This window comes from Miniopterus natalensis, chromosome 1 (genome assembly GCF_054644295.1).
Source record: "Miniopterus natalensis isolate mMinNat1 chromosome 1, mMinNat1.hap1, whole genome shotgun sequence".
NCBI lineage: Eukaryota > Metazoa > Chordata > Mammalia > Chiroptera > Miniopteridae > Miniopterus > Miniopterus natalensis.
In genome coordinates this window covers 75,921,312-75,940,608 of record NC_142081.1, presented here as the reverse complement: position 1 = coordinate 75,940,608, position 19,297 = coordinate 75,921,312, and the positions used below count along the sequence as shown (strand labels likewise).

The following is a 19,297-nucleotide window of genomic DNA, read 5'->3' as shown; positions in this document are numbered from 1 at the left end:
TCCACTTCCATGTAGGGATACTAGTAATTCACACCTTAGTACCACTTTACTTTAATTATATCAAATTTTCCCTCTTTTGAGTTATAAAATTTTGAAGGGGGGAGAGTTGATAAAGTAGCAGCAAATAATGATGAGAAAGAAGAAAACAAGTTTTCCCCCCAGTTCAGGGCAGCTATCAATACCCTTGCTCAAAAGGACCCCAGATTTCATTTATGTCCCCTCTTCAAAACCCTCACATTCTTACTTGTGATGAATTAAACTACACATAGTTGAGTCTTCTTAAAATAAAATTAAAATAAAATAATAAAATAAAATAAAATAATAAAGAGCCCTCCCACCCTCACATCCATTCATCTTAACCATATAGAACAAGAAAACCAGAACTATTATCTTATACTTTATAGTCACTAAAATTTTTCACACCATTAGAGGGTGTGAGGTCATTGCACTAAAGTAGAAAAAGTATTGAACTTGAGGCTCAAAAAGCATGGTTTGACTTCCAAGCTGATCACCTGCCAACCTTTCTGAGATTCAATTTCCTTATGGAGAAGACTAAATAAAATACTGTAAGTAAAAATTCTTGGTACATATCAGGAATTCAATAAATCTATTGAACTGAAAATTCTCTAGGCAACTGGAAAAGTTAACTCATATACTGTTTCTGGTGGGTTGCCCCTACAAACATCTAACCCCCTCAAAACATAAAAACTGATGGCTATTGTTGTTCAGTGACAGCTCACGCTGACGTTATTTTTAACCCATTTCTAAAGTAACAAATCCCAATAACATTTCTCTAATCAAAATAATGCCAGTTTCTTAAGACTTTTCTCATTGGACTCATTTTCAATTACATTTATATTTATTACTTTTCTCCGCACCCTGTTTTTATGGTTTCTTTCACACTGTGAAGTCTATGACACTCTTCATTTTCCATGCTACTATTGCTAAATAAAAATTACACAGCTGGGTCTTCTGGTGGACTTGTTAGACCACCTTAACAATTAATGCTCCCATCCCAAGCTCTACATACATTAGTGTATGTGGCTAAGATTCATACATACCCAAAAATCTTCCATAATAATGGTCAGAAACTACCAAAGATAATTTTTCCATGTTGCCCTTTCCATGTCTTAAGCAAGACTCTTCATATGCAGTATAAAACATGTGCTAGATCTGAGACTTTGAGCTCATCTCTCATGATGAAAATACAGGGTGGGGCAAAAGTAGGTTTACAGTTGTTTGTATGGAAAAAACTGCAATACTTAATAAATAATAATACAAAAATAAACTGCTTTGTGTACTCACAACTGTAAGCCTACTTTTGCCTCGCTCTGTACATTAATCATTTAATAATCAAAAAGTATTTATTTAGCACTTAGCCTATTTTTCAGCATAGGATGTGTGTATAGGGGGTGGAAGATAATTAATCAATAATTGAGATAAATTTTCCCACATATTTGGATCTCCTAAGCATCTAAAATTAGCTTTTCAAGCACTAAATATTCTTTTTATTTCATTCATTTTATTGGTCAATAATATCAAATATTCTTAAATGATCTGGATTCTAATAGGAGAAACTTTTCCACTGATAAGTGTTATACTGAAACCACACTCCCAGGACACTTTACAACAAGTATCCAGCTTTTCTGAGAAGATACCTCCTAAGGAAGACACATCAACCAAAGAAGAGATTCCAGCCACAAATCTGGGCTTTAGGGAAAATAAAAAATTTTAACATCTTCATACCCATCAACAGAGAAATCAACTTCATTTTCCAGGTTCCTGAGGCTTAGAATATGCTTTTGAGGTTGCCATTTAATGGGTATTTCATGTCAGTTCTGATCCCATATAAGTACAAAAAGCAATGGTGTTGCAAAAGTTTGTACCAGGCTGCATTTACTTACATAATTAAAGTACTTTCCAAAATTAAAGTACATACCAAAGGTTGAGAGTGGTCTAAAGCAGCAACTATCAAACTGTTCTGGCCTTGACTCAGAGAAAGACAAACACACACACACACACACACACACACACACACACATATAAATGTATATAACTAAAACCAAATTTCACAAAATAGTATTTATCCTTACTTCATGTAATTCTATTTTATTGTTTTAGCTCTTTAATTCACTAAATTGATTTCACAACTCATTAAATGGACTGAAATGGACTTCTTGAAAAACAACAGTCTAAAGGGTAAAAAGAAAAATATTTACACTTCACAAAAAACAAAGATATTTTGTCTTCAAGCTTAAACTGATGCTTACTGCCCAGCCGTGTGTGGCTCAGTGGTTGAGCGTTGACCTAGGATCCAGGCGATCGGGGTTCGATTCCCGATCAGGGCACATGCCCGGGTTTCCGACTTGATCCCCAGTCAGGGGCATGCAGGAGGCAGCCGATCAATGACTCTCTCATCATTGATGGTTCTACCTCTCTCTCTCCCTCTCCTTTCCTCTCTCTGAAATCAATAAAGATATATTTTTTAAAAAATACCAAAAAAAATACTGATGCTTACTTAACTTTAGATGCATTAGAAATCGGAAACCCAGAGATGGTATGAATTGAATGTTTCGGGCTTTAACATGTGGTTATATTAACATTAAGATCAGAATCCTCCACTCCCCAAACTACTGATGTTAGAAGTTTAGTTACAGTTTCTTTTATCGAGAATTTCTGAGAATCCTAGGGCATTTTAGATTTGTCCAAAATCAACCCTGACTTGCTCACTGTCACAGGCAGCAGACCTGGGACTCTCTAGCTGAGGCTTTGGTAGCATCTCTGCCACCTCAGGCGGAACTCAGTTAGCAACAGTGGGAGACTATACTTTCCCCTACACCTGCTGAGCAAGGGTTGGGGAGAAGCCCAGGTGGAGAGTCAGCTGAGACAGGCCCTCCAGGTCTCACCACTCCCCTCACTGGGTACCCAGGCTGCCCAGGGCGCGGCTGCTCGGGATGGGTTCCAGGCCCAGGAACACACTTTACCACAAACCACCACTCCCTCCCTTTCTTCCTGTGCTGGGGCAGACTCATTGCTCCATAGTGAGGCCAGACCCTCTCCCAAGAGCTCCATCATCCCAAGACTTCCACCATCGGGCACATGCGATGTGCCAACCCCAGCCGTGGATAGAATTCAAGCCTTTGTTCTAGCAAACCCTCCAGACCCCATGTGAGTCACTGGATTCTAATTTTGAAAATCAGACCAAAGTCAAAGAACAGACACAAATTTCATCTGGAGGTAGTAGGGAGTAGAATTTATCTAAAGTGGATTATTTGGGGAGTTGATTCCAGCTAAATCACTTCTCTTTGTCATTCAGCGATGTCACTTAGCTAATGCTAACTAGCTTAAGCCTCACCTCTTTCCTGCTATCATGTTTCTAGGATACAAATAATATTTTCTCTAGGAAGACTGTCAATCAGTAAGCAGAGGTGCCTAATTTGCCTATTTAGCACCCAAATACATTCACCCAGACCAGAAGTCTCAGTCAAAGTCAAAATCTTTTAAGGCTCTTGGTCTGATTTTCCTGCACAGCACAGTCTCTGAATCCAAAGGAGCACTGGGAGGAGGGGAGGTGGTTTCTAAAAATGGTTCAGCTGGCTTCTCGTGCTTCTTACTAAAGAATATCTGGAAGCGAAAGCAAAATATGTGAACTGCATTTTCAGTTTTAAAAAAATGAGGAAAAACGACCCAGTAGAATATATTGCATTGTTTCCATATTTTAATCTTAAGGTTAGATGTTTTTATTCACTCTCTAGAACAATCACTCCTCACCTCCCTTAACATGGGAATATTATATTAGTGGTTTGTAGTTCATCCTGGGGGTCACAATAAAACTTCCCCTAAGAACTTGGAAATAAGGCTGATAAGCGTAGTCTCTGATAAATAAATTTTAAGATCAACACAATGACCAAGAAGATAAAGTTACCTTTAAAGACAAAGGGTGGCTCCAGGTCTAGAAGACCTAAGAATACACTTACTGACTAAAACCCTTACTAAAAAGGAGTCAAACAGAAAGGCGGGGAGGAGGGCCAGGCACAGCCACATACAGAGAGAATAGATTCTCCGAGGCAGACTCCCCAGGCAAGATCTCCAAGACTTCTGAACCACCCTGATGGGGCAGCAACGCTCCCAAAGCACTTGGCCTTGATTCGCCCAATGCCTTTGTCCTAATTCAGTCCTCACCAAGCAGCCTTCTTTATGTGACATCTGGTACAAGCCTGTGTATGGGGAGAGAAGGCACTGACCATACAAACTTGGGCTCATCTATCCAACCACAGAAGTGAACTGAGCCCCCACGGAGCAAGGCCCATGTCCTATGCAAAGGAATACAGTGGATAATTAAACATTTGAGGTCCTTGGGGCTAATACAAACAAGCAAGCAAATAAACAAGACAACTGCAGCTAATAATAAGAATCACTGTACAAAATAAGCTGAAAAATAGGCTAGATAATTGCTGGAAAGGGGGATATGTGTTTTAAGAATAGAGATCAGAAATAGCTACACTGAGAAAGTGACATTTAATATAAAACCAGAGGCTGACCCTACTCCGAGCACTTTCCAAAAGCATTGTTAAAAAAAGAGACAACAGGCCCAAGTGGAGTAACTTGTGCTAAGTCCCATGTCACCAAACTAAGACTTAATACCTAACTTAACTGCAATTGTAGCCTCTCTCAGGAATGTAATCTTGTCAGTCAGTCTGGAATTTCCTGGTCAGCACTAGGGAGGTCATCCACCTGCTTAGGCCCCTCTTACCCCGGAAGATGAGATGCCCTTGCCTGAAACAATCCACTCTTTCCCCTCCCTCCTCCCTTTCTGCCTATAAAAGCCTTCCTTCCTTGGAGCTCCTTTCTTTCTGCTAGATGGGGTGCTGCCTGATTCACGAATCATTGAATAAAGTCAAAGAGATCTGTAAGTTTACTCAGTTGACTTTTGTTTTTTAATAGCATTTTTCAACTAACTTTTTTTTAAGTTATGCATCGACCAGCAAGCAATGTGAAAGGGCATGTGAGGCACGTAGACCAGTTAGGGAACGGTAGCTCCTCTCTTTGGTGCTCTCTCTGCCCCAAACCTGCAGAGGCCCCGCCTCACCCCAACCCCCTCCCAGGCTTGTGCCTCTACATGCTAGAACTTGGCTGCACCTCCGGCTGACTGCTTGACGAGGATCCAGGATCTGCCAGGCAAAGACAGGCGAAGAGAGTTCCCAGGCAAAGGGAACAGGAAAAGCTAGGAGGCAAGAACAAGCCCGGCATTTCTTTGGAATTTCCAATGTGCCTGAAGCTTTTATGAATAAAGGGAAAGTAACAGGAAGCAGGGGCAGAGAAGCTGGCAGAGGCAGAGCCACAGAAAGAGATTTGGGTTTTATTGAAAGCTAACAGGAAGCAGGGGAGTAACAGGACCTGATTTATATTTTTAAAGGATCCCATTGGCTACTGTGTGGAGAATGAACTGCAGGGTGGCAGAGGGGCTCTAAAGGGAGCCCAGGCAGCAGCGATGGGGTTTGAGAGGGGGCAGCATCAGTAGTGCTGAGGAGCTGGAATGGCTTTAGGGCGCATTTTCAAGAAGGATCCCCTGAGGTTGTTAATAGACATGTATGTAGGCTGCAGAATCATGCTTTGGCTTGGCAAAGAATGGTGTCTTTTACTGAAATTGGGAAGACTGGGGGGGGGGACATGGGGGAGGGGAGATCAAGAGCTTTCTGATGGGCATATCAGGTGTGAGATGCTCACTGGAAGCACAAGCAGAAGTGTCAGCTAGGCAGCGGGGCTCATGGGAGAAAATGGAGTGAATAGACACATTTAGAAATTGCTTGCACCTAAATGGTCCCTTAAAGCCATGACATTCCTGTCCCTGTGGCAGTTGTCTTTTATTGTAAATTGATAAATTAAGTAACTCACCAAGGCAGTGGGAGCCAGGCTGGGCCTGCTCCTCTGCTTTGCCATTTACCTCAACTGAGAGCTGCTTCTACCTGATTGTTTTGCTGTGTTTCCATATATAAAACACTGAGCCCAATCCCCCCTTTTTTCTTGTGGATCAATGTGGAGATCTGAATAACTGACATGTATTTAAAATGCATTTTTTTAAGCAAATGCATGAAAGTGCTTGTTTGGCCAAATAAAGAAATATTACACAAGTAAAGGGGAACCTTTAAGCAGATTAGGGAGCCAAAACTAAACCCTAGTTGAGAGGTGGCCACAACTCACTGGCCAGAGTTGATGACTTTGTGCTCTATTATTACAGAATATTTGAGAACATTATACGAGAATGTTGGTTGTAAAACTGTTTGATGAAATAAACATCAAAACAGTATTAATAGAAACCCTAGAATTAAATTAACATAAGACTATTGCAATTAATCCCTTTAGGTCATTAATTAGCTACACTATGTGATTATTGTCTTGACCTCCTACCTTCCTAAGGCAGAGGAGACAGACCACTCTGTGGGACAGAGCTGGACAGACAGCTGGAGAGGGACAGGTGTAAGATGCTTTCTGGCTGAGGCGAGAGGGTGATAGGCAATTCCAATGTGAAAAGCTAAGCAAGTCACCCTAAAGGTGATTTCTCAAACACTAAACAGGACCTTGGCTGATTTTATAAAAACTTTACACTCCTACTTGAAATTAAAGTTTTAATTTTCACTTCAGCATTAGTTAAGCAATTAAATAAAATAACACATTGTTTTTAGGGGCCCTTAGTGGCATTTTCGGTGGCGTCTTCTAAAGAGGTTTCCATTTTCTCCCATTCTCCTATATCATTTGCCACCTTTTCTGTGTAAATCTGAAAGATTTTGGAGGACAGTCCAGTTTTCCTACAAACCCAGCCCTGTATTTACTTGCGGGAGCCGCATGGGAGGGGAGCACTAGAGGAAACAGGCGGGGGTGAGGTGGGGCCCCTGACCGCCCTCTCGCTCCAGCCTGAGTTGCTGAGAGCTGCTCCTGGATTAAAGGAGCTGTGCTCCAGGGGCGGAGGCACTGCCCGCTGCCGCAGTGGCAACCAGCCAGGCCTGCATTCCACTGACGCTGCTTCTAGCCATTTCTGCTACCCTTTCGTGAGAGCCCAGTCACCTTGGCATCCTGGCTCTTTTGTTTTCTCTCTCTCTCTTCCCAACTCCCTCCTTTCCTCTCTTGGACACTCTCTCATGTGGCAGCTGGATCCAGAATCCCCTGAACCAGCCCTAGAAAGCTGAGCTGGCTTTGGTTAGGCTTTGGGGCACGTGCCTTCTCTTAACTCCGCATTTTTCCTCTCATCCTGATGGCTGCACAAGCCATGTAAGTATTAATAGTCAAGAATCTGTTTGGCCTTCGGTTTCAACATCATTTAGGGTGAACTGGCTTAGGTAAAGGAATTCTCCTTAGGATCTCAAGTCCCTGACTAGAAATCTACATTGGAGGTTGGGTCCAATGCCCTGATTGGTTATAAATCTGCCTGGCTTTGCTGGTCATTGACCAGAACACGCATTTCGCTCAGGGACCTGGAAGAGAGGAACGGCTATGGCAGGACAAGATCCACTGTATTTTGGGGTCCCTCGGCCAAAATCTCTATTACAGCACTCTTTAACAGCACCTCTATTTCATTATTATCAACATCAGTCTTGTTAAGGGCTCTAGAAGCCACAGACATTTTTCAATGTCTGAATTTTAGATTAGTTGTTACAAAGGCACCTTTGTCCTGCATGATGCCTTGTACTTAGATGAAATGACTCGTCCCAAAAAGAGAACCCTGTCCTTCCCCCTCGTGCCAGAGCCCACTGTTTGCCACAACGGCAGCATCAATTTCAACAGAAGATAATCATCTCAGACACATATCACAATCCCTGCTCGGTTTGATGTTTTACCTATTTATTAAACCTTTTATAACACTTCTCTTTTTCCCACTTTTCAGCATTATCCCCAAAGGTCAGCTTTATTCTAGATACTCAGAGCATAAAGTCAAATCAGGAAAGAATTCTGTCCATGTTTATCTACAAAGATAATGTTTTCAAATCAGTTATTCTATTTTTCTTCCTGGACATTTCCTCATTGAGAATGACAGAACTTGGCTCTAGGTGCCACAGCCTTTCCAGCCTCCTGTCTGGAATGTGCCAGAGCCCAGAAACCTCCCTTACCTTTAGTTGAACTAGATGCACATCCACATGCTTGCTGTCTGAGTCCTGCTGGACGGAGTAGGTCAGGTCCCGGACCCTCTCTGAGGTCATCCGGAGCCAGGTCTCAATTTCAGGTAAATGAAGGACAATCTTCCAGTCGGCCCCTGTATGCAAAGGGGGTGGCTTTTCATATTGCTGGTCAGCATCCACATCCTTCACCGCCTCTTCTCCCTCACCCTGCTCCACGGTGGGTGTCAAGTTGATGGCCATGGGTGAAGCATCAGTAGCCATGGGATCCAGGTCCTGTGACCTCAGGGGGGAAAGTGTCACACTCATGGTTAACATGGAGAAGTCTGAACCTTACTTCTTTCCAAAACAGCTGAAAGGCAAGAGGAAAGAAGAAAGCAAGAGTCAGACAAGATTGCCAAATAAAGAAATGATACTTCGCAGAAGAAACAGGATTTCTAAATTAAGCCACATTTCTAAATTAAGAAACCATAGCTCATAGCAAACACAGATAGAGGTGTTTTAAGTTTCTACATAGGAGCCCTAAGACCCCACATATAACAGGAACACAAAACCATGTGGAATTGCCTACCCCAACGTCCATTCTCTTCTCATTCCTTAGTAACAAAATCCTGGTTTTCAGCTGTACCTATTCCTGCCAAGAATTTAAAACTACACTCCCTATCTCCATCGTAGCTAGGTGTGGCGAGTGGCTAAGTTCTGAACAATGAGATCTAAGTGGAACTCCTGTGTAGAAAGTCTAGGAAAGCTGCTTACAAGGACCTGGCTCAATTAGGAGGGGCCCCTTTTTGCCCTTCTGCTTTTCTCCTTCCTCCAGCCTGTAACGTGGACTTCATGGCTAGAGTTCCAGTTGCCATCTCGGACCAGGAGATGCCTCTGAGTAGGTCAGGTAGAGGGTGTGAGAGTAGAGTGATAGGAACATGGGTCCCACATGATAACCAGGAGCTACTGTATCCGTCCTGGACTGCTGCCCTGGACTTCCTTTATTGAGAGAGAAACAAACTGCTATCTTATTTAAGCCACTAGCATTTGGGACTTTTCTACTACAAGCATCCAACCATTGTTTTGACTGTTGTAACCAGTATATTCAATACATGGGGTAACAAGAGAGGGAACATGTTTGAGTTGGTGGAAACAGTGCGCTGAATTCAGGAAAGGTTGCTCCTTTCTATGGTGTGTTAGATAAACAGATATTATATAATAATCCCAATACTTTCCTGAAAAGTATAAAACGTGGATCATATAATTAATTAACTCTCAACCTAAATGACATTAGTATTTGGTCATGTTGAAATATTTAGAGGCTCTGGAATTTCAAGAGTAAGAAAAGGGCTCTTAAACACATGACATTAAAATGTTAATCAAAAAAATGTTAATCAAATACATGAAAAATAACATATGTGTAAGTCACAATAAGGTAAGGTTGCTTTTTAAATAAAGTTGATTAACTTACTAATTATCTAGCTATGTAATTTATCTTTCTTCTGGAACCAGTCTATTATAAATGAACAACTTTTTGGATCTTGTATGTTAAACATTTTAAACAGACATTACTTTTAGCTTCAGTAGGAGCTTCTTTTACTCAGGGCAATGGGTCTCTTCCTTTTATAAGGCTTTTTCTGGTTCTACACATTCAAGTTTATTTAGAGCTCCATTCCCTTGAAGTCTGTTTGATCAAAATATAAAATTACATGTGATTGTCAGAAAGTAGCCTATATATCTTTAGATTCTTAATATTCACTTAGTATCAACAAAAAAATATTTTACCTACAAAAATGGGGGCGGGAATCAAGAAAGATCCCAGTTTTACTAGGAACATGTAACTTTCCATACAGGAATGGGCACAGGGAATTAAAAGACTTGTTGAATTAACAAAAGCCTTAACAATAAGTTACTACTGCCCTGGCTGGTGCGGCTCAGTTGGCGGAGCATCACCCCATGCACCAGGTCAGGGCACATGCCTAGGCTGAGGGCTCAATCCCCAATAGGGGGCGTGGAGGAAGCAGCCAATTGATGTTTCTCTCTCACACTGATGTTTGTCTCTCTCTCTCCCCCTTCCTCTCTCTCTAAAACCAATAAAAAGATTTAAAAATAAAATAAGTTACTCCTATGACATTTTATTTCTGAAACCTTCTAATTCTGCAGCGTGCTGCCCCTCTCCGATTTATTGAGCATCTTATTTTTAAATTAAATGATAAGGAGGTTTACAGATAAATTTTTGAAAGCAAAGTTATTTGCTAAAAGCAAAATATTATGTTATAATGTAGGTGTATCACTTTGGTACCAGAATGGCTTTAGGCTTCAATTCAACCATTTCCTCTGCTTGACTACAACAGGAAGAAATCTATACCCTACATTTTTAATTACTCTTGCATACAGTTTTTAAAATAATACTATTATACCTGGCTATTTTAAAAAACCAATTAGAAGAAATCAAAATTTCACTGGGAGCGATACAACTCCAGGAAGACTTAGTTACCATACTACTTCTTTTTTTTAAAAAGATAATCTCATATACTCTTTTTTTTTTTTAATCCTCACCCGAGGACATTTTTTCCATTGCTTTTTCAGAGAGAGTGGGAGAAAGAGAGAAACATTGATTGGTTGCCCCCGCATGAGGCCAGGGCCAGGGCTGGAGCCTGGAATGGAGGTACGTGCCCGTGGCTGGGATTGAACCAGAGACCCTGCAGCCCACGGGCAGACGCTCTAACCTCTGAGCCAAACCGGCCAGGGCACCATGCTGCTTCTTAAAAGAACATACCTTAATCTCAGACAGGCTCTGATTCTGACTTCCCAAAGCACTTTTAAATTTTTAATCAATCCCTGCCCTCTGGGGGATCTGTTTAGGATCACAATCCCAGAAAGGAACCTGATGAACAAAGGTTGATGAAGGTTTATAGTGCAAGGTCATAGAACTGGTGGTAAATGACAAGGACGCTGGCGTCACAGTGGTTCCCTCTTGTAAGAAACCAGACTCATCCGAACTAGAAAACTAAATGCCAGGGCGGTGTACAATGAACTCTTTAAGCTACACCCACAGCCATTCGCCTCCAGACCCCTGCCCAAGAGCCCTGTACAACTAAAAAATGACTCCTGGTCACTGTGTTTGCTCTGAAACTCCTAAATCAAGGGCTGTGTCTTCTCTGAATATATATCATGCTGTAAACTAAAGAACATACCAAAGAACTGGCTCAATGCAATTTATGTCCCAACATACATTTCTATAAATACCATCAGGCTGTGCACCGAGCAAGCACAGCACAGTTTTGTGCAATTTGGGGCAAGATACTCCACATTTCTGGGTCTCAGTTACCTTATCTGACAAAATTGGCCTACATGACAGATCCCATTTGTCCCTAAAAATCTGTGATGACCTGTTTATCCAGAGATATCAAAACTATTGGAAGTATCCTGCCTGTACTGAGAGCTGTGTAGCTGCTAAGTGATGGCCTTCCATTTTACCAAAGCTCATAAACAGCATCAATAGATTTGTCCTATTTAATAGAAAGGAAGAAATTATTACCATGCAAATGCATTTTGTAAATCATTATTTACACATTATGTGTTGCTAATTGTTTCTAGAGAAACAAATATGGAAGATTATCCCCTCCAGGAGTTTGCAATTTAAGACTGACAACACAGACAGATGTGGTTTTATATATGTAACAGAATAAAATAAAAACATTAAACAAAACTATAGTTGCTGTGCATCACATAAAGGGCAAAGAAACCTTACAATCAAGCTGTCAAAACAAAGTTTTCCTGCGTTATAAAATTTCAACCTGGATGTAATGTTTCTATATTTAACTGATCAGACTGTAAACAAGAGAATTTCCTTAACCCAGAAAAATAAAGCAAAGCACTTTACTCAAGTTTTATTTTTGCTTCTATTTACTTTCCTAACATATAACTTTGCCACTGGGAAAGAAATACTGTATGTGTCAAATAGCATTGCAAACCTGAGAAGAGGCATAAATTTGATTAATTACCAATTTTCATGGAAGATAATTTACTATAAACATTCAATTGTCAATTCTAGTAGGTCACATTTAAGTGACCACCCTCAAACAAAAAAATTCATTTCTGATTTCACGAAGTCACATATGATTTAAAAGATAGCTTAAGTTTATAAATTAAAGGAAAACTGCTTCACACTGTGAAGACTTACAGCAATATTTTTGTGTATTTTTTTTGCCTTTATCATGACTATTGCAGCCTGCTTTCCCATCAAATTATTCCATTTGAATGCAAACAACTAATACGAAATTCAGCAGAAGTCTATACATTCTTCTAAATACTGTAGGTTTTGTATACTTCCTTTACCAGGCATCTTATAATAAGATTCCTTTCTAGTTACAGAGAAACGTAAAAAGGAGAAGAGAAAGCCAGTGGACAACAGCTCCTGAAGATGCGAATGAAACGCTGGCTCGAGCGCATGCAGGTGCCCACCCAGTTCCCACTGGCTCCAGAGCTGCGGGAGGGGACTGACCAACCAGAACCCAACGACCCCTGTTTCCCCTCCTCCCCCATCAAATGCTTATCTGCAGCCACCTTTCCAGCATTAGAGATAATGCCACCTTTATCCCAGCTGCTGTTAAAAATAACATAGATCAAATTCTTTCCTTTCCACAAATCCAAAGAAGATTCAACATTTAAAGTGCAAAAGCTGAAAGCAGTAAAGATTTTAAAGCTTTTTTTTTTTTAATCTATGGAAAAAGTTGTCCAATCACACTCTAGTTATCACCTTATAGAAACAGAAGAAACATACCATAGATTGCTTCCTAACAAGGACTGGTTCTGCTATCTCCTTGACAGTCCCCAGGTTCTGAGCTGAAACCTGACATTAGCAGAATGCATTCAATTTTAATAAGACACATTTAAATCAGGAGACTGCTCTACCGAACCAGCAGGCAACAAATGCAGCTACACAGCCATCAGAGCTGCCCACCTCTCTCCCCCTTCTCTTACAATTTTCTCTCTGAAATAAAAGAGTAGAAAAGCTGGGAATCTGCCGACTGTACTCACTGTAAATGCTTTTCTCCCTAAAAGTCCTTCAGGATTAAACAGCTGGCTCCTCCTTCTCTCCCCCCTCGGGTTCTCTTCTTGTGGCCAAACAAGCTGAAGGCCAGCGTTAGGGCTGCTCCGGCTGCAGGACAGTGCAGGTCTGCAGGCCACCAGCTTCAAACACCCTCAGCGGCTTGAGTCGCTTACAAAGAGAGGGCTGCTGTGCTGTCCCTATTTGGAAGCTAATGTATAAGCCCCAGGCCTGCGCGGTTATAGGCAGGTTTTTGCAAACAAGCGGTGATAAGTGAGCTGAGGAAAAGGAGACAGTTGCCAAAACAAGGATCACTATGGAAAAGAATGGTGGACAGAGCATACCCAGTCACAGTTCCGAAGAATTAAGACTGTACCCCGAAAACAGAGCAATCCTAAAGCAGGATAAATAAATCTGTAAATAAATTAATGGTACTACATTAACATATCCAGCTGACAAAGCCAACCCGAGGTTCAAGCTCTCTCTCTCTTTTCTTAGGGAGGATCTGTTTTTTCCAAGCAAGAGCATCACCGTGTATAGAGTTTGAGAGACAGTCTTGTCATTATGTAAATCAACCCCAAGCCTAAATACTTACTCTCGGTCTTTCTGTGCTCTGCTCACTTCTTCAAAAGCAAGTGAGAAACTGAAGCATAATTCTAGCCGAATGAACAAGCCTACTTTCTACAAAGCACGTGTTGTAAAACCTCAGTAGAGAAATCGTTAGGGATCACTAAGTGTCCGTGTGTCTCCCTCTTCATTTTTTCTTTCATATTCTCAGGGTCACTCTTCACAGAAGCTATTCATAGACACTGAATTTTGAAAGAAAAAAATGTTACACTGGAATGTTTTTATTTTTGTCTGAGGTTAGCTCTCATGTTACCATTGCATTAAGGAAAAATAAATGAACTCAAGATGTGCATCCTATATCTGATTCCAGGATTCCAGAATCAGGTTCTGGGAAGGTAACACAAAAACACAACGTATTTAATAAGTTACTTAGTTAAACGTCGTGGTCTACCTAGATAAATGAGGCCCTAGTCCATCACCTAGTTTCAAGTCTTGCTGTCTACCTACCTTCCTGGCCTCCTGTAAGTTCTAGAGTTGGGAAATTTTAAGTGGCTTTAAGCTCTTGAAGAAGAGAGCCAGAGAGGTCCTGCCAAGTATTACGTTAAATTTTTACTTAGGGGGAAAATGGGAGCAGCTTTTATAAGATGCTCCTGAAGGAGTCTCCATAATCACTGCGCTTCCTCCTCAGCCCTCTTCTCCCAGCCCCACGCCCTCCGGAGCTCACCTGCAGTAACACGGGTTAGTGGGATCACTGAGGGGACCCCAGATGAGCCTCACTTTCTAATCCTCCCGTAAAAGAACAGCCTGCAAGTGGGTATCAGTGAGAAGGACCTTAGGCTTAAGGGGGGAGGGGCAGAGGAGGAAGCCTGAAAATAATGAACGGCGAGGTCCAGACAGATTTCCACAATTTAAAAGATCTTTCTGGTGTTATCACTGAAGTTACCTCTTTCTCTTTATCTCTCTTTTTTTTCTCCCCTTTCATGTCTTTTGTGTACGCTGTGCCCCCGGGCAGATGGCTGATGACATCCTGCTAATCACACAGGGACCAGGCACACTCTCCGGGTCCCCCCTCAGCCACCACTGATTTTCTAGCCCAGAGCATAGAGCCTTCTGTCAGCCACAACACACTGTATCAATCATCTTCCTTGCTTAAACCCTGCTCTTAGCCCTGTACCCCCAATCTGCCCCCCAGTTATTCAGATCTTCTCCTGTGGCAGGGACCCCCAGATTGACTCAGCTAGTCGTCAAACCTTCTGTGTTTTCTTTCCCCCATCACAGTAGTCAGTCCCTGTCACTCAAAAACTCATGTGGCTGCATCAGCCAGCCAGCTGCGAACGGTGCCCATAGGTCATGGGTACGTGGACCTGGACTTAGTGAACACTAATGAGTGTTCCTATTTCTCACCCCCACCCTACCTTGCTAATAATCACCTTTAAGCATTAGGCAGCTACCTTTCTGTTGTTCAAAAAAATGCCTTGAGCCCGGCCGGCATGGCTCAGCGGCTGAACCTCCACCTATGACCCAGGAGATCGCGGTCTGACTCCAGGTCAGGGCACATGCCCGGGTTGCGGGCTCGATCCCCAGCAGGGGGCGTGCAGAAGGCAGCCATTCGGTGACTCTCATCATTGGTGTTTCTATGTCTCTCTCTGTCTCCCTTCCTCTCTCTCAGAAATCAATAAAAATATATTTTTTTAAAATGTCTTGAGAACTGGATCTGTAAAACTCTAATACGTAATTTATACAGTTGTTGTTTTTGTCAATGCTATTAACACAAAGAAAATGAAACAAGATTCATTTCAAATCAACTGACATTACTGAGAACCAACTATATGTAAGGTGTTATGTATATATATGATTCATTATATTTACCCTCAAGGAAATTATAACTTAATAGAGACAGCCTCCCTTGCTCCACTCTGCTCCTCAAACACAATCACCCACTAATTATTGCACGGGCAGGATGTGGGAAAGAAAAAAGCCCTGTGAGGCCCCCCAGTGGAGTGGCATTAATCCTGGAGGGAGGAAAGATAAGGGGGAAACTTTACTGGAGAGGGTAACATTTGAGATGGGCTTATAATAATGGGTATAATTTAGATGGGCAGAGGGAGAAGAGCGGTGGGGAAAGAATGGAGCTGGGGAACTATATGGACAAAAATAACACCAAGAAGCTGGGAGAATCGGCAAATAATTCAACGTTGAGAGGAACTGGGAACTTGATGGGGACCAGAAATAGACAAAGCCACAGGTAAGTTGCAGCCATGTCATAAAAGGACTGTGACTGTCATGCAATGGAGTTTAGAATGAATCTCACAGGGAGCAGGGAATCTAAAAAGATTGTAAAAGAAGAGAAATAGAATTATAGCTATGTCCTAGAATGGGACAGAAAAATCAATGCATGTACTCTTATTCACCAAGAAAATGAAATGAGAAATCAGTAATATTAGAGGAGCAACATCTTCTTTTCCAGACAAACTTCAGTAATATAAAATGTAACCTAAAAAACTTCTTTCTAGCCCAGAAAAAAAGAGACAAAGAGAGGAGAGAGGGAAGAGTGGGGAAGATTGAGAGAGAGGGTGCCTAAGAGTCTGACTTTTACACCTGAGTGATTAAAGGAGTTCTGTGCTCTGACCTAATACTCCATTAATATAAAATGAAATCTCCATTTTTAGGTCTCCATTAACCCTAGCATAATATATATGAAGCGGAAACAGTTTAAGGATCTTTTATGTAATGTTTTTACTTTTCTTTCTTGTTCTAAAATTTTTTTAAATAATTAAAAAGTAATATAGATGAATGGAAACATTGTAAAAATAGATAACTCCAAAGTTAAAAGGTCCTCCTCTACCCCCATATTTTCATCCCCAGTAAATACGTGATAAGAGGGTATTTATCTTTTATAACCTCAATAAGTAAAGTGGAAAGGAAATGAGCCCTTTAAAGATTCTGAAGCCTAAATTAGCTACTTATCTGTATTAATGCAGCAATATAGAAATGTTTGCTAATTCAGTGTTTACTTACCATGTGTAAATGGGTATTTTACAAAAAGTTGCTATTGACAAATATATTGAGAGAGTGCTGGGTGATTTCTGGGTAGAGAGAGCCAACTAAATATGTGTCTCTAATTTTGCTCCTTCCCGAAACCCCACTAACACTACCGCAGAGGATTTTTCGGACTGAACTTCAGTATAAACAGTCAAGAATGGGAGAAGAAACAATAATATTTTTGGAAGCTGGAAATTAGGTGAATAAGTAATAAGTGCCCTAGCCAATTGAAGAAAGCTAAACCCTAAGCCAGCAGTGCAGAAAGCAAAGAACCAACCTATTTTACTTCAGAATTCTTTAAGTATTTTGAAATTGGTGGAACTGTTATTGGGTCGGGGAGAGCTTCTCATTCCCACCAGTTGCTGGTGGAAGTGGGCTTCTTGCAATGTCCTGAGAAAAAGAATTTTCTGAGGCTTGCACAGGAAGATGCGATATTGTAGAAAGCTTTATTTTTGTCAAATTAAATCCCTGAGTTTCCAGGGTCCCATTTTCTTCTGTCCCACCACAGAAGTAGTATAGCTGTGACTTCAACAGGGCTAGAATTAAAGCCGTTGCCCAGAGTTTTCGCTCCACGTTAGGGCACAATCCAATCCAACATAAGGCTAGCTTAGTCTCCGTTCCCTGTTTCAGTCAATCAGTCCATTGCATGTAAGGTCCACAGGGCCACATGGCTATGGAGGGAACATGGGCAGGAGCAAAGCCAAAGGAATCAGAGAGCCAAGAGCCAAGAGAGAGAGGTCCTTTGTCTAGGGGATTATGTATTCCCAAACTTTTGTGAGCTTGCGTTGGCCCTACTCCGTCTGGCCAACAATCTCTGTTCCCAGGTTTGACTGACAGGCATCTTCCCTATGTCATCCCGACTTTATTGCTCACATGTCTATCTCCCATTTGTTGGACCCCTTCCCCCAGTAATCTGTGGGGAATAGGTCGGTAGTATTTACACTCCCTTGGGAGTGTAAAATTGCAGCTTCAAGGTGAAGCTGCCCAGATGGCCATGCTTATAATGTCTGGCCTCCCTTTAGCTCCTTTCTTATTATTAATAATGAGCTAATTACAACAGTATCAGAGCCAGGTACCTCTGGAAGGAGAGAGGGAAAGTGTGCAGTGAAGAATTAACTTTACCAAAGAGAAGTCTGGCCTTTGTTCCAACTCTAGAGAGGTAACCTCCAAACCCTCGGAATTTCCTGATAAGAGTATTTTTTCTATTCACAGTGGGCCTCTCAGACCACACTTGACAGTTTATGTTAACAAGGTGACTCATGGCCGAGGCTAACCAGACAGAAAGATCAACCACGTGATTAGAGGGCTGGAACTTTGGGCAAGCATGCAGGCAATCATTCAATCAGTCATGCCTAAGTAATAAAGCCCCAATAAAAACTATGGACAGTGAAGCTCAAGCTAACTCCCCAAGTTGGCAATACTTCATGAGTATTGTCACACATCAATGACAAGAGGGTAACACATTCTGAGGACATGGAAGCTTTGTGTTTGGAACCTTCTCAGTCCCAGATTCTGCCCTATGTGTTTCTTCCTTTGGCTGGTTCTAACTTGCATCCTTTTGTGACAATATTACTATAATCATAAGTATAGCACTTTCCTGAGTTCTGTGAGTTGTTCTATCAAATTATCAGATCTGAAGGAGACCGTGAGGACCCCCAAATTTGTTACCAGCTGAGCAAAATTGAGGATAGCCCTGGGTACCCCTGAACTTAGAGCTAGTGTCAGAAGTTTTGAGCAGACTTGGCAGTCTTACAGGACTGTACCCTTAACCTCGAATTTGGCCTCCTGGGCCAAAAGGAGAAAGATGCATTGAGAACATTAATTTTGACTTAAAAGTGTTTCAAAAGCAGAACTCTAGGTCTTTCCTTATTCTATATTGCTACTAGGTGGTTGTTCCCACTCCCAATTTTAGTAGAAGACTAGAGGTTTATTCTCCAGAAAGGACCAATCAAAGGTTCTCTGGATTTAAGAACACTGGGCACAGTTGATGATAGAAGTACCTTGAAGAAAGCATATTATGCAAGGAAAAGATAATTTTGATGAAAAAGAAATATCAGAGATAAGATATTATATCCCTGAAACAAGAACAGAATGTTATTTTTAAAAAGAAATATTTATATCCCTAGCCAGTTTTGCTCAGTGGTTAGAGAGTCAGTCCGAGGACTGAAGGGTCCCAGGTTCAATTCTGGCCAAGGGCATGTACCTCAGTTGCAGGCTCCATCCCTGGCCTCGGTCGGGGCGCATGCGGGAGGCAACCAATCAATGTGTGTGTGTGTGTGTGTCTCCCCCCCTCCCTCCCTTCTACTCTCTCTAAAAAATCAATGGAAAAAATATCCTCAGGTAAGGATTAACAAAAAATAAATTTTAAAAAATTAAAAATAAATAAATTTAAGGTAAGTGTCTGATAAAGTATAACTTGTTCTGACATGAATTGGTTTTAAAAAGTCATTTCTAGAACACATAAAAGTTGTAAATTATGAACCTTCAAAGAAAAATAAAATACATATTTTCTAGTGAAAAGCAGACAGACAGTACACGCCCATAA

General features: G+C 41.4%; 1 protein-coding gene across 1 annotated transcript in view; it reads right to left on the bottom strand.

Annotated features, from left to right (window-relative positions):
- The window catches only part of AKAP6 (A-kinase anchoring protein 6), a 518,419-nt gene that overhangs the window by 327,305 nt on the left and 171,817 nt on the right, over positions 1–19,297 (bottom strand). The window contains exon 3 of the mRNA XM_016209490.2: positions 8,103–8,460. Within this exon, the coding sequence (XP_016064976.2) occupies positions 8,103–8,426 (324 nt within the window). The 5' untranslated portion in view covers positions 8,427–8,460. The remainder of the gene's footprint in view (positions 1–8,102; positions 8,461–19,297) is intronic.